Source organism: Myodes glareolus, chromosome 1, assembly GCF_982192425.1.
Source record: "Myodes glareolus chromosome 1, mMyoGla1.1, whole genome shotgun sequence".
Taxonomy (NCBI): Eukaryota; Metazoa; Chordata; class Mammalia; order Rodentia; family Cricetidae; genus Myodes; species Myodes glareolus.
Window position 1 is genome coordinate 116,336,787 of NC_142026.1, and position 15,980 is coordinate 116,352,766.

General features: G+C 43.1%; 1 protein-coding gene across 9 annotated transcripts in view; it reads right to left on the reverse strand.

Annotated features, from left to right (window-relative positions):
- Positions 1 to 15,980, reverse strand: part of Nhsl1 (NHS like 1) — a 225,387-nt gene that overhangs the window by 59,006 nt on the left and 150,401 nt on the right. For 7 of the 9 annotated variants that reach the window (XM_085688860.2, XM_085688852.2, XM_085688849.2 and 4 more), the window contains exon 2: positions 4,427 to 4,579. In XM_085688860.2, the coding sequence (XP_085544986.2) occupies positions 4,427 to 4,579 (153 nt within the window). Of the gene's footprint in view, positions 1 to 4,426; positions 4,580 to 6,923; positions 7,223 to 15,980 lie in introns of those variants that run through there. The other 2 variants (XM_048425109.3, XM_048425107.3) reach the window with 2 other exon arrangements.

The window sequence follows — 15,980 nt, forward strand, 5'->3', positions numbered from 1 at the left end:
GGGGCTTGCGCTTCTGTTCCTGGTAGAAGTGCATGTCTGTACCTGTAGCCATGGAGCAAGCTGACCTGCTAAAATGAATTTCGCAGCAAGGAACTGTGACTACAAGAACATTCCTGATGCCAACAGCAGATGCTCTGTGAACTAATTCAGGCAGTAGTGTACACAGCCACAGTGACTAAATTATCTGTTAAACATACTGTGAGAAACCGTATTTATCTCTCCCAAGTTGAGCTTTTTGGAGACTTAAACAGGATGCCTTTATTTCAGTCTTTAATATGCTCATTATCGTCAAATGAAGTCTTCAAACTGTGGAGAAACAAACAAGGACCCCCCCCTCTCTCTTGGAGTTTCCGGTTCCCCCTTCCCACTCAACTAGAACTCCTTCTAGAAAGCTAAAGACAGTGCAGATAAAATGTGGTTATAAAGAAGGTATCTTTCATCAACACTGTCTCCAATAAAGCCATAAAGGTTCAAGGAGCTATGGAGATAAAAGGGTGGAATCTTCTGGAAATTAAGTGCAATGCTAAGAGAATTCTTCACGGATAATGGAGCCATCTTCAAAACCTCACTCTTCTCGGTAAGCCAGGTGCCTTGATAAACCAAACAAGGGACTGGAATAAGGGCTCCAGAGATCTGTTCCAACTACCCACATACTGACTTACAACAGTCTGCAACTCCAGCTCCAGGGAATCTAACACCCTCTCCTGGCCTCCATAGGCACCAGGCACATGTGTGGTAACATGCATTCATACATACAAAAATAAGCACGTCAAAAAAGAAAAAAAAAGGAATCCAAGAAAGAAACCAACCAAACAGCAAAATACTATTTTTGAATCCAGGTAACATGTTTTAGGTTTCCTATTGCTGTGAAGAGACACCATGATCACGGCAACTCTTACAAAGAAAGCATTTAATCATGGCAACTTGTTTACAGATCAGAGGTTCAGTCCATTATCATGATGGAGAACATGGCAGCATGCAGGCAGACATGGTGTTGGAGTATGATATCCCTACATCTTTCAAGCAACAGGAAGTTGACTGATTGTCACACTGAATGAAGCTTGAGACCTCAAAGCCCTCCCCCACAGTGATGCACTTCCTCCAACTAGACCACACATACTCCAACAAAGCCACACTCTCTAATAGTGGTACCCCCTTTATGGGCACTATTTTAAACCATCACACATGTATCTTCAGGGGTAGTAAATCAAGACCTAAATCACTAGAAACACATCAACAAAACCAGCATTTGATCTACAAATGTGGCCACTGTTTTATCAAGCAGAGCAAGACGCTATCTAAAAGAATAAGTGAACAGACACGCAAACAAACGATTAAGTACAAGACGGATGCTCAAATATCAACTAATGTTGTCTATTACCTGCCCTCGGGCATCATCTTAAGCCTAACCCTTGCATAGCACACTTTTCAATAAACATGTGCCTTCCATAGTGACTGGACTGACCACTCAACACTCCATGTTGCCTGAAGAGTAACCACTTACCAGGTATTTGTTACCCCATTAGTATGATTTCCATTTGCACTTTGTAGTCCTTACAACTAGGCAAGTCTAGCTTTCTCCCCTTTGAAGAGTGACGGAATAATTCATAAGAGTACTTGAGTCATAACGAGACAGCACTTGTCTATTTAGCAAAAAGAAATGCTGGAACTTCTTTAAGATTAAAGACAAGATCACTGTGAGATTAGGAGGCAGAACAAAATAGACTGTACACTGTAGATAATTACTTTTCTAAATTTCTGAGCAAAAGAACGTTCATGGAGAATTAACTTCAACTGGTAACTCATTCAACATCAAGTCTTAATGGTATGCATATGTGGAAATACTCAGGAACATCATTAGGGTTCCCCCCAATACCCTGAATCTTCACTTGTGTGGAGGCAATGGATGCACTTTTTGTGTTCTCTCTGTTTGCTGAGAGGATGCGGGGGAAGTAGGACACAAAATTCTGTGTGGATCAAAAGCGATCAGAAGTACATACTGAACAGAAGAGAACCCAGAAGTTTTTCTTCATTCCATCCTACCCATTAGCAGTTCACAAAGCCGTATTTTAAACCTCAAAAAGAAATTTGAAAATCCAGACTTTAAAAAGTGCAGGCCAAGAAATTTTCCAAAGTTATCAATTTTATGACAAGAATATCTCTTTGATGGAACTCTTGAGGGCATTGAAACAATTACAAAAACTATCTTGAAAGGCTCTTTTCAAAATAAAATTCAAGTTTTGGGGAAACTGGCTGTGGTGGTGATGACATCTCCTGTGGGGAACTGAAGAATCAATAGAAGATGCTCAGACTCCTAAGGGAAGGACAGTCCTGATGTGGGACTTGAAGATACATGAGCTGGAGAGTGAGGCACAGTTTCCTGGAGAGAGATCAAGGACCAGGTGGGCCCAAATCTTCAGGCTCACACATACCTTCCCAGGGGAGCTTTCTACAAGCCAGCCCATGCGATTGCTTGACTGCTCAGGAGCTGGGCAGAGCAATGTGTAAGAGGTACGAGAGAGACAGTGCCTAAGGAGCTGTCCTGGGAACCGTGCCACCTTCTCAGTAACTACCTGGGGGAGGGAGGAGAGCTAGGAAAGTAGAGATGTCACCGGCTGAAACTAACTAAAGAGGAACCGCAGGGGGCTGCACAGTCCTTGACTATGGTTAGATGTATGTTTGCTAAGCAATCAGTGTCACCAAGGTGATGAAGTTCAAAGTCCAACTCCAAGGTCATGCGAATGAACAAAACGTTCTCATTTAAGCTCCTAGTCATTAAACATAAGTTGCTCTGGCTCAATGAAAAAGAGAACCCCACAAATGCCCTAAGTTTTAGAGTCTAAAACAAGATACCCTGAGACAAACAAGATAAGGTATGCACCATAAAAATTAAAGGGGGAAGAGGGTGGGAAGATGCTTCAGCAGGGAAAGGTGCTTGTCACTAAACCTAAGGACCTGGGTTTGATCCCTAGGACCCATATGGTGGAAGGGAAGAACTGACTCCCACAAATCAGCACGTTGCCCTCTGACATACGTACATTTGCAGTGGCACATATATGTATATATGTAGGTAGATAGGTAGGTAGGTAGGTAGATAAACAGATAGACAGATAGACGACAGATGTAAAATAATTAAAGGAAAACAAAACAGCAATAATTTAACGGCAAATCTACTGACTGTTATCTGATTGTCTCCAAGCAGAAGTTATCTGGATTTTTGTTTGTTTGTTTTCATTCCCAAAGAGCAGTTTTTGGCACATCTCCTGAATACTTTCCATGGTGTGATTTGTACTACAAATTCAGGTCCATGTTTAAGTCCTGGTTGTTGTAGCTAACTTAGAAGTGCCAGGCGAGTTTACCTTAGTGAATTATTCCTTTATCTAGGTGCAGTGAGAGTGACCGTAGAATGACTCTGAAGATTAAGTGAGATGAGACATCCAGGGAGCTTAGTCTAGTCCCTGGCACTGTAATAAACTGCTCAATAGGCATGCACCTGTATCGCTGTGCTGATACATTAAATAATAAATCTCTTAGTAAATGTCTGATACAACAGTAAAAATTCACATAAAGCCAGAGGTTCCTCACGGGGCTTTCTCCTTGAGTCAGTGACAGAACTAACTGTTCAAGACTCAAGTCTTCCACAGTGGATATTAGAAACAGTTTCATTAAATTTCAAGGAAACCACAAATACTTCTTTGGGTTCATTTATGTCCCAAATGTTGCATGGTAAGACATCCAATTGGAACAGTACACCAAAGGGTAAGAACTTTGGTGTGTTGTCCAATTACCAAGTCTCTACTTCCAAGTGGACCCTTTACCTCGGAAGAATCTCCTGGCCTCCCGCTTTATCACTTTTGCGAAGATCCTTTCGCTATTTGCTTGCTATTTTCAACATCAACAATTAGTTAAAGTGAGAGTTGTGTACTAGCCGTAGGAATTCACACCTCTTACACTTCCTAGCAGACACTGCCAACAGAATCTATGGTCAGAGAGCCCTGCTGCACATTACCCAACTTTGGATACCTCAACTATTTAGCATCATGTCAAAGTCTACATAACCCCCACCCCAATTTCTAACCATGCAAAAGAACCAGCTTTAACAAAGTTGCTTTCCATACATAATGCAGCTTTAAGGGCAGGGGCAAGGGCTAGCTCCCATGTTTATTTTCTTTGGATTAGATTAATGCTGGTGGTTTGGACATTTGGAGGAGTTTCTGAACAGCATTAGGTTCATTTAAAGGCAAATGTGCAAGTCAGTAAAAAGGGTCTTCCAAGGACCAGAAGCTTTTCGCCATATGTAAGGATGTATCTATGGAGACATTCAAAGTCCACACCTCTTCTTTTACAGACCATAATTAAACTGATGCTGTCAGTTCTTAAGAATTAGCAATTAGGTCACGCAAGCCCAGAGAGATGGCTGCCTTACCTCTCAGCACTGATTTGAGGTTCAGTTTGGCTTGGCGGTGCAGGTCCTCAACACAGGGGGGTCTTGTAGCGGGAAGGAAAACATTCTCCTGCTGATGCCATGGTGCCGTGTAGTGGACAGTCCATCGGCTCTCCTCGTCTAGGTTGGAAACCGCTACAGAGACAAAGAAGAGATTCACATGTCAGCTGTTGACCCTGAATCGGTTACATTAAGATAAGGTCTCAGTCACCAGGCATGACAGCTCATGCCTTTAGTCCCAACCATTAGGACACAGGAAACTGAGTTTTCCAATGGTACAATGTGGCTGCATCATTAAGCAAACCAGAAACAAATTCCCCACCATGAGGTTGGGAACAAACATCTATCTTCTACTGCCTAACTTAAAAACACCATTGTTGCGAACACACATAAAACATTTAGGACTTAGTGTATTCAGTTTGAACAGCATCTGCACTATAAAATTCTCTCATTTATGCTTTCATGGGCTACTTCCGCTGTAATTTTTAAAATGTCTAATGCAATTGACTTTACCCAACACAAAGCAAGTCAATTAGATTTTCCCAACACAAAAGAGTCCAAAGTCTCGGTAGGAGGGGAATAAGAGGCACACTGAACTCAAGCGGGATCTCTAAGATAATTTGCTTACACCCCTACTAGGGCTTGAGATCGCTTTTACTTCCATATTTCCCAACAACACAAGTTATGCTGGTGTATGCGTAGAACGTAGTCATCAGCAACACTTTAATACTTTCTATATGACTGCCACATACTTATGCATAGAAAGGACTAGACAGACCCACGTAAAAGGAAGCCCCTGGACAGGGCATTTACCAGGGTGGTAAACCTAACTCATGTAAAGCCAGCAGACGTTAGGGCGGTGAGTCAGAAGTCAGTCTACCCTGACCGTGCCCTACAGAGAACAGTTGCCTGAAACAACAGAATGTCTGCCTGGGAACTAGATCATAAAACACAATCTCAAAGGAACATGAAAAACAGAATGAACTAATGACTCTGTCTGAACATATTTAGAATTAGCTAAATGTACCCCATACACAGTAACCAGGTCTACAGTAGAGCGCGGATGGACTAAGGTTGCTCGTGAAATAACCCGTGTAAAGCAAGACTGGGGAAGAGACAAGGAATTCTGAATGAGCCCCCAGCACTCTTCCCATGGAGAACTGCACCTTCCTTAGCCTGGCTCCCACACACCTATAACCCACGTGTCCAGTAATTTTCCTGCAGCTACCACATTTTAAAAGTCTATGGATCTGAAGATTTAAGGAGCTGCTTTCTCCACAAATTGCTAAACGGCACATTTTGCTTATAATGTTCAACAAAGGCAGCATATAAACTAGGCCCCTATTATTTTACATATTGGACAAGAGTTCTGCATGGTTCATAATGCCATCTGCCTTAACATATAAAATCTGAAAGCGTGGTCTTCACTCTGCTGTATGGTTCAGGGAGTAACACAGCTCCAAGCAGCCAGAAGTCCCTCAAAGTACACACAGAATTGATTACAATGGCTTTTGCTAATGCCTATTTATTTTTAAATTTTAATTGCCTTAGCCGGGGGAAAATGGAAACTTCCCCCTCTTCGCTCATTACAAATCAAATCCAAGTGCTGGCATCTGAGCCCCTGTAATTGTACCATCGGCCCCAGGGCACAGACAAGAACTGGTTCCTCTGAAAGAGCACTTGTCTCTTCCCCTCTACCTGCCTCCTGCCAGAGCAGATCTGTATCATCCCCTCAGCAGACAGACTTCGAGCTAGAGAGAGGTGGAAAATGGGCCCAGAGTGCTGCCCTTTGCTGTGTTCCCCAAGGTCTGTGAGCAGAGACATCCCACCCCCCACTCCCTGGTTGCACATTTATCCAGGTCATGTCACTGATCAAATGGCGACGCAAAGCCCCTCTGAAATAAGTCAATAGGGGAATAAAAAAAAAAACACCCATGTTATTGTAAAATTGAATTTTCACGGGAATGAAGAGGCACCGAGATTAAGGAAATTTAAGCTGACAGGAAGTACACAAAGAAGCCACAACGCAAGAGCTCACTGCTTTACGACAGTCACTGATCCGTCTAGACAGTGTGTCCTCCAGCTCAGAAATCCATAACCGAGAGTACCAGGGGGCTTTAGAGGATCATCCCCACCAGAACAACGTGACGCCTTACACATGGACCCCTCACCTCAGCCACTCAGCCGGCTGAATGCCCAGAAACCACACACTGTCTATCAAGGCAGAGCCAACACAAAGGCCTTCTCTTCCTTAAAGGGCTTCTTGTGAGAAACATAAAAGAGACGAAGTCACTTAAACCCCAAATATAAATAAATAAGACAGAATAAGACCGCATCATACTCCAAGGCGCTGCAGCGACCGGCATACAGTGGAGGTCAATTCATTTTCTTTCGCTGTGATTTCAGAACTCAGAAGGGCACACAAACACACACACACACACACACACACACACACACACACACATTCCCCAGAACTTACTTTTCTTCTTGAAACGTTTAAAGAAAGATTTAATCTTTGCATTAATGAAGACCACCATTTTCTGTCTGCAGCCCCTACATAGGTTCGAAATTCGAAGTCACTTTAGAAGTTGGGTCCAGCAGGTAGGTGGCAAATGGTCCTCTACAGCCCCCGATTCTAACTTTCTTCATCAGGTCTCAGCCCTTTCGACATCCGCCTCCCTAAGCTGCCTGTAACTCTGAGGTCAAGTTTATAGTCAGGTGGTTACAAACCATAAGCAGGTCCTTGAACAAGAAAAACTCCCACTGAAACCTGATCTGTAGGCTAGGAGTGGCCGGTGACAACAGGAAGAGAGAAAGCCAATCACAGCACTCATTTGCATAAGCACCGCTCGGCTCTCCGGCCCATTCATTCCATTTCCTCTGCACACATAGGCGGCAGATTTTGTTTTCTGGAAGCCTTGTCAAGATGAAACAAACGGGTCCCCCGCTTTCACGAGGCCACTGTGTACATCCAGATCGGTTTGTTTGTTTGTAAGTCTGAGCGCAAGCCCAAGTTGATTCTGCTACTTTCCTGCCCACTGGGGAGTAAGGAGTGAGGGCTGAGACAGGGGAAATGAACCAATCTTTGTTTGCCAACCACACCCCCAGGCTCCGCTTCCCAACAGAACTTCCACTAGTTTAGAAAAGAATCACCAGGGAACTCGGCCACGACTTAGTGGCATTTTTATGCAAATGAGGGTGCCCTGTCTTCTCACCGGCTGCTAGTCACAGCTCTCAGCACCAGGTCTCCGGAGACTGTGATCTCATTTGCATCTAGCTGGCACCACTCTTAAAAAAACAAACAAAACCCCTTAACTTCCCAACTCCAAAGAAGAAATTAGATAACATTACCCAAATCACTTTAATCTCTTTTAAATGCAGTAATTACCTAACAGCCTGGTTCTAGCGATTCCACCACAGTTTTACTGGGTTGTAGTTTTAAATAAACATTATTTGGATTACTCTTTAGTTCAAACGGACTTCAGTTCTGGACTGAAGAAAGACAAATGCAACCGGAGGGAAATCAAGGCACTGTTAGAAAAATACAGCCCAGGGGGAAAGAGAAAGACGTGAAAAGCTGAAGACAGATGAGGGGTGGAGGGGAGCACGGGACACACACCTTCCATTCACCCCACTGAGCACAGAAAAGAACCTCTTAGTTCATAGCTTGGGGCCAGACTTGTAACTGAATGGAAAAATGCAATAATCCTCTAATTCAAAACATTTACTTTATAACAAAGGCTCTTAAGTCAAAGAATGGCAGTTTATTTAAGGGGCTTCCCTAGGGAAAGCTTGGGGGTGGTGGCCCCTCAAAGCTTCTCTTCCCTTTAACCACAGCATCTGAATAACAAAAGTGAAGAAACAAAAACCGAAGAAACTGTAACATCACAACATCACACGTGGAGAAATTCTGCTATGCGTTCTTTCCACGACTTCCCTTAAAAGTCGGCAAAGTGCTAGACGGCAAATGAGTTACCAAGGCGGTAACTCAAACGACACGCTGTCTTACAGGGAGAGCAAAGTTCCTTTTCAGACTTATCAGTGACTGAGACCTTGCTCTGTGCGTGGCATTAGTGACAGGACGAGTTCCAGTAGGTAAAGAAACAATCTAATTCACCATCTACAAGGTTTTTGAAGTTCGATGCCACTCTGAAGTTCAGAGACAACTTTCCACCTGAAAGTAGAAACGGTTCAGGACAGGAGACCGTGAATACACTCGATCACGTACAGCGCACAGCTTCTGGCACACACAGGAACAGCATGCAAACGCAGACGCATTCGCTAACCAGGTAAGTATTGAGAGTCTACCATGGGCCTGTCTCGTCAGGCTGTGTTATTTCACAAGAAGCCAATTGTATGGCAGGCCAGAGAGTGGTACGTCCAGTGAGCAAATGAAAAGCTGGGCAAAAGTAGGCAAAAGAGGATGGGAAGGAGGTGGGTGGGTCTGGGTGGATTTTAAATAAGTCAGGGTGGTCCTCGCTGAAATAATGGGGTTTGGGTGCAGGCTTGAAGGGAAAGATGGCAATAAACAGAACATACCGGTAAATCCCACTGGCTCTCATTTTCAAAACAAGACTGTTCTTCAGGCTGGGGACCCACATCTCCAACCCTCCAGGGCTAAAGAAGTGCTCTTCCCCTTCTTAGAAGATGAGCTTCAACAAGAGAGGAGCCGTTTCCTTCTCTGTCCAGAATGCCCAAGCTAAGTCACCACAGTTAGGGAAGATAAGTCCTTATTTGGTTCACACCAGTCAATGATGAACTCAGGGACAAGAGGCAGGGCTTCCAGCTGGGAGCCAGGGGCACTTTATCCTCGGCAAGCATTTTTTTCTAGTACCATCACATGGTAATTCTCAAAAAGTTTTCAGGTTAGAGAACTGGCTTAGTCAGTAGTGTGCATGCTGCACAAGCATGAATACGTGATCAATCCCCTTGCTCCCCTGTGAAAAGAGCAAGGGCAGCAGTGGACACCTAGAATCTCAGCACCGGGGAGGCAGAGACAGGGGGATCCTTGGGACTGCAGACCATCCAGGCTAGCTTCCGGTTCAGTGGGAGATCCTACTTCACAAAAGGTAAGTGAAAAGTGATTGCAGAAGACATATAACATCGGCCTCTGACCACACACAGGAACACACACAGAGAGAAAGAGAGAGAGAGAGAGAGAGAGAGAGAGAGAGAGAGAGAGAGAGAGAGAGAGAAATTAAAAAACAAAACAAAACAAAAACTATGTTGCAACACTGGTTGAACAATCCTGGTTGAACTGCGGTGGGTGAGATGCTAAAGCACTAAGCTCCAACGGTGTCGCCTCATTCTGACACGGAATTCTGGAATTCTGTTTCCAGTACTGTGCCGTGAAATATGCATCCTTATTATAAAGCTCTAGCTGCTCTGCTTCTTCTTTCACATTAATAAAATCTTCTTAGGAATAAATGTTAAAGATTTTTCTTAGCGGAGCGGTAGGTAGTGTACAACTATATTCCCAGCAGAGGCAGGCGGGGTCTCTGTGAGTTTCAGGCAAGTCTACTCAACAGAGCGAGTTCCAGGAGAGTCAGAGCTACACAGAGAAACCCCATCTTGAAAAATCAAACTAACTAACTAACTAACTAAATAAATAAATATTTTTCCTTTTAGGCCACATATGGTGATATACGCCTCTACTTTCTGCTATCCAGGAGGCAGAAGGCTTGTGTGAACCTCTGAGTTCAAGTTCAGAACAGCCTGAGCAAAGGACTGAGAACAACTTGTAACAACATATGTTCTTCAGGGCAACATCTTAACACCTCCCTGGTGCGGGAGAATTGTCTGTATTCTGTCAATCATGTTTTAAATAAATGCTGATTGGCCAGACAGGAAGTATAGGCAGGTCAACCAGACAGGAAATAGAGATGGGGCGATGAGAAGAGGAGTATTCTGGGAAGCAGGAAACTCCCTCCGCACTCCTGCCCAGACCACTGAAGAGGCAAGATGTGACCTGCCCCGCTGTGAAAGGTACCGAGCCGTGGCTAGCATAAATAAGAACAATGGGTTAATATAAGCTACAAAGAGCTAATAAGTAGCCTGAGCTAATGGGCCAATCAGTTTTATAACTTATGGAGATCTCTGTGTAATTTTCTTTGGGGTTTGCTGGCTGTGGGGTATCGGGCAGGACAGAAACCCCAACAAGCCGGCCCTCCATGTTACACCTCCCCAGGCAGGTACCTCAAATAGATCAATTCAAAAGCTTACTTAAATGCAACAGTGGTTTATGCCCAATCTTTTAACAGTTTTATGCCAGGCACTTATGAGTTTCCTTGTGTCAGATGTCCAGGGTAAAGGATGGTCATTCATGGACTATCAAGGTGCACATGCCTATAACCTCAGCATGCATCAGGTGAAAGTGACAAACACTGAGTTCAAGGCCATCCTAGGCTACACAGGCGACACTGTCTTACAAGTTAGTATATAGCTCAGTAGTTAGGTGTGCACCTGGAATGGCTACAAGGTCTGAGATTTGATTGCCTCAGAAAAAAAAAATGGTCACAGTCCAGTGGAAAAGACAGGAAGACACACCCCAAAAGATAAAAATGGTGGCAGCAATGAGGAAGTCCAGGAGAAGAGGGAAGGACAGGAAGCTCCTATAATATGATGAAGGAGCCCTCGTTCCTCAGAAGAGTCTCAGTGGAAAAATGAAGGGAGGGCACGGTCGTCAGACTTAGGTCTGTGCGTACTGTGTGGAGGCTCTCGGGATAATGGTGAGGGAAGACCAGACTAGAGCAGGACAAGAGCATACCCAAAGGCCCTTGCTTGTCACCAGGGGCTAGGTGGCACTGAGAAAGACAGCAGGGAGGCCTATGTGTGTCACAATCCATGCTAAAAAGGTAAGGTCGAAAAGTCATCTGCAGCTAAGTTTCTTCACAATGCTTAGGTTTCTCTGCCTATGTTGGCAGTACATGCACCCTCAACATCCTTAATGCTGAACATCTCTACCATGAAGCAGCCCAAAATCTGAAGCATTTTGAGCTCCTATATGATGTCACAGTAGAAAATTTCACGCCTGACTTTAACACAAGATGGGGCACAGTCAAAACGGAGGTGAAGCAAGAGTATGATCCAGAGATGCCTTCAGATTGTGTGTAGGGGTGGACAGAAAGTGGACGCTGAATTCTAAGTGCAGACTTGGGTACCAAAGTATCTCACTGTGTATGTGTATGTATTTGGAATCTGAAACACGTTTGCCTCACAGCACTAAGAGCACTATAATATGTTTTAATCACAGATACCTAACGTATGAATTAAACAAACAAACCAACAGGGTGGTGAGGAGGTTAAGTCAGGGTTGGCATTTTAGAATAAGCAAGGCTGACTGGGTTCTACCTAAAACACCACAGTGGGTGAAGGAAGGGGACAGAGACCCCAACTAGACACTATCTGTTTATATCCCAACCATTCTTTCACCTAGGCACAACCATATCATAGACAAAAACTATATGATAAAGTTAAAAAATAAAAACAAAACTAGGAGGTGCTTAACAGCAAAGCCATGGAAGCTTCCAGAACTCCCCCACAGAGCCTCTACTGCATTGCCTCCCCATTCCCCATTTCATAAAATGTCAGCTCCTTGGTATATTAAATACAATGGGACATTAGAAGTTCTCCCAACCTCTGAACATCCAGGCTGCTAGACAGCACTGATTAAAAAGGGACATTTTCTTTTCTCTTTTTTCTCTCTTTTTTATCTATTTTATTTTATTTGAACTATATATTTTTCTCTGCTCCCCTCCCTGCCAGTCCACTCCCCTTCAACCCTTTCCCATGGTCCCCATGTTCCCAACTTACTCAGGAGATCTTGTCTTTTTCTACTTCCCATGTAGATTAGATCTATGTATGTCTTCTCTTAGGGTCCTCATTGTTGTCTAGGTTCTCTGGGATTGTGATTTGTAGGCTGGTTTTCTTTGATTTATGTTTAATAACCACTTATGAGTGAGTAAATATGATATTTGTCTTTCTGGGTCTGGACTACCTCTCTCAAAATGATGTTTTCTAGCTCCATCCATTTGCCTGCAAATTTCAAAATGTCATTATTTTTTTTCTGCTGTGTAGTACTCCATTGTGTAAATGTGTCACATTTTCCTTATCCATTCTTCAGTTAATGGGCATTTAGGTTGTTTCCAGGTTCTGGTTATGACAAACAATGCTGCTATGAACATAGTTGAGCACATGTTCTTGTGGCACAGCTGAGCAGCCTTTGGATATAATATATTTTTTTACCCAAAGGTGGTACAGCTGGGGACATTTTCAAATGTTACACACAGGAGTTACATGTAGCAATTAGACATAGCTCTCTCTCTCTCTCTCTCTCTCTCTCTCTCTCTCTCTCTCTGTCTCTCTCTCTCTGACACACACACACACACACACACACACACACGTACACACACTGAAATCTTCAACAATAAAAAATAAAATATATAATTGTCAAAGAGTACTGTGTTTGACTGGGTTGTGAAAGAAAGGAAAGGCAGATGTAAGTAAAAAATTTCATACATAACATACATTTCTGGTTAGAGTTATGTAGTACAAGAGAAATATAACACATCTCAGAGAACTTCAGCTCTGTAAAGAGCAATCTTCTCATCCCAACCCAATCTATAAGTAGTGGGTTTACTGTTTGCTTACCTTAAGCCATTTTTAAAAAGCAAGTTTAACATCTAAATTAGAAAACTAGAGACTGGAGAGATTGCTCAGTGTTAAGGGCATTGGCTGCTCTTATACAGGACCAGGATTTGATTCTCAGCACCCACAAGGCACTTCACATCTGTTGATAACTGCAATTCCAGGGATCTGCCACACTCTTTTGGCCTCTTCAGGCACTGCATGCATGTGGCACACATACATACATGTATGCAAAACACTTACCAAAAAACATTGTTTTCAAAAATAAATTAGAAGACTATATACATCTTCTTTAGATTTACTCATTCATTACCTTTATAGATAGCTAAAATATAATCTAAAATTCTTACAAATAATCACCCATTGTGTTATTCGGGAGCTCTTTGAGCAAACTGAAAATTATCATACAACATAAGCCTTCCAGGTCAATTAAATTAAATTATATGGACATACTTGGCAAGAGATTGCAGAAAATGCTAAAGCTAACATAATTTACTTTTCGCACACATACCTATAAAAGGTAATATCTCAGAGATACTGTTCCCAGAATGAAAGCATGTGGCAACCCTTCACGCACTCTCATTAATGGTATTTCACAAGGCGCATGTAAATTCATCAAGGCTCCAGAACTTCGCAGGATATGTTTCTTCTGTTTCCAAATGAATTTTTAATGGCGTGCCCATGACATGCTGCAAGGGACAAGTGGGAAGCCCCCTCTACCAGTAGACGGTGGAGGTGGTGGGCGGCAGAAAGGGAACCCGTCAGAGATGATAACACATCTGTCCTTTAGGGGGAACTTGATCCGCTATCCACTCTGCCAGCTAATGCGGATGCTGAGAAACCCCCTGCACTCTGCATGCGGAGTCTGGTTAATAATTTAACCTGATCCCACCGTTCCCATCTGCTCAGCCCATTTCACAACCCCGGCTATCTATTGCCGTAGCTAGTATAGGCAAGCCATGATATTCGTGTTACAAACAATGAGCAAAGGCAAGGCGAGGCAGTCAGAAAACATGCCGCAGGAAGAGAAAAAGAACCCCTGTGCTGACAAGGAACATTCAAAGTTCAATTGGCCTGCAAGGGTGCAAAGTCTCCCCAGCATAGGGTAGGGCCGTCCAGGGGCTATCCTCAGATGATAGAGAAGAGTGGCCCACAGGAAGCAGGTTTGTCAGCAGCAGCCTGGAGTTAATTGTGTGCAAGGACACTGTCTGGGAAGTCCAAAGGGGAGTTTTCAGGGACACCTAGAGTCAGAGTGGAGCTAGAAGGCACATCCTGTCTCCTTGCTTCTGCAATAGCAGCCGGCAGTGCAGCACGGGGCCACTCCCCACTGAACTGAATATCTTGTCTCTAGTTTGCCGTATCCCCCGTGCTGCTTGTGTTAGGAAGGGGCCATGTGGCTGTGGAATCGGCTCTCATTTTTTTCCCTCCACATCTTTAATAGGCTATTAACCTCCCTAGAAGCCTGATCCCTGGTCATGGCTCTATTCACTGTTCCAATAATGGCCAAAGCTTAATCTTCCTGAAGAGTTCCTTGACAAAACTTTAATAACTTTATTTTAATACAGCATTGTACTTAGAGTACAGCTTGAAGGAAAAGCAACCTGTGGGCTGGAGAGATGGCTCAGCGGTCAAGAGCACTTCCTGCTCTTGTAGAAGACCTGAATTTGGTTCCCAGCATCCACACGGTGCTTATAAACTATCCATAAGTCTATATCCGGGAGAGCTGATGCTCTTTTCTGACCTCTGAAAGCACAGGCAGGGCACACGTATGTGGTGCACATGCACACAAACAGGCAAAACACTCCTTCACAGAAAATAAACATAAAAACTTTCAAATAATTTTTTAAAAAACAGCAAGATGCACCTTACAGAAAGAAAATGAACCATTTTGTTAATTGTAGCCCCTTACACCTGAGTCAATTATTCTTTAGCGTGTTGTGTAGCTCATATCCTTGTATCCAAGAAGCACTGATGCGCCAATTCATTCTACCAACCTATGAGCTACATATAGGCTTCCTGAAGGAGAGAAACAGTATATATGGGCAGAGCTGCATATGAATGAACTTAATTGCAAAATTAACTCAGTTTACTGTCTGAATACATATTAAGGGGTCTCACCATTCTGGTCTATCTCAGTGAAGAGAATCATGTTCAATGATTCGAAAATTAAAAAATACTTTTTGTCCTATTTAAACCTAACGTAATTATATACTAAGAATAAAAACTAATTTAAGGGAAATGAATTCTAAAATCTAAAAGGAAAAAAATATGATGTCGTTTCTTGGTAAAATCTTTAGGGGGCAAAAAGAAAATCCCAGCATAGAATAAAAAGCCAGAGTATAATAGGGTAATCCTGGAAATCTAATTGAAAGCAGCATGTGATTAGTGAACACCAGATAATATTAAGGACCTGACTGATTGATGGTGTTACCAAACCTACAAAGAATCTATAACTGAAAAGTATTGAAAAGATTGAAAGAGAGGAAGAGCAAAAAAAGACTTCTTAAAAAAGATTAACAACAACAACAACCAAAACAAAAAAACAAAAAACAAAAAAACTACCTGAGAGAAACTGACAAATGAAGATGAGACACGGGGACATTGCCACCTACAGGGGACACCAGGAGGGTGCGGGTTAGGCTGGCAATGTGACAGTGACCTTGGGCAGCCTTTGACTCTAGCTTTCTTTTACCCTCAGAAGAATTCCTTGTCTTGGGAGGGGGTCTTCTATAATTTCTGTGCCCTGTGAGCTTGAATTTGAATAAGGTTGACACTGTACTTCCAGAGAGACGAATGGATACTCATAAACCAAATACCATCTGCAACCAAGCCCAGTTAAAGAAGTGCTTAGTGTTTATATTATATAAGTATTAGTACTTACATTATTACG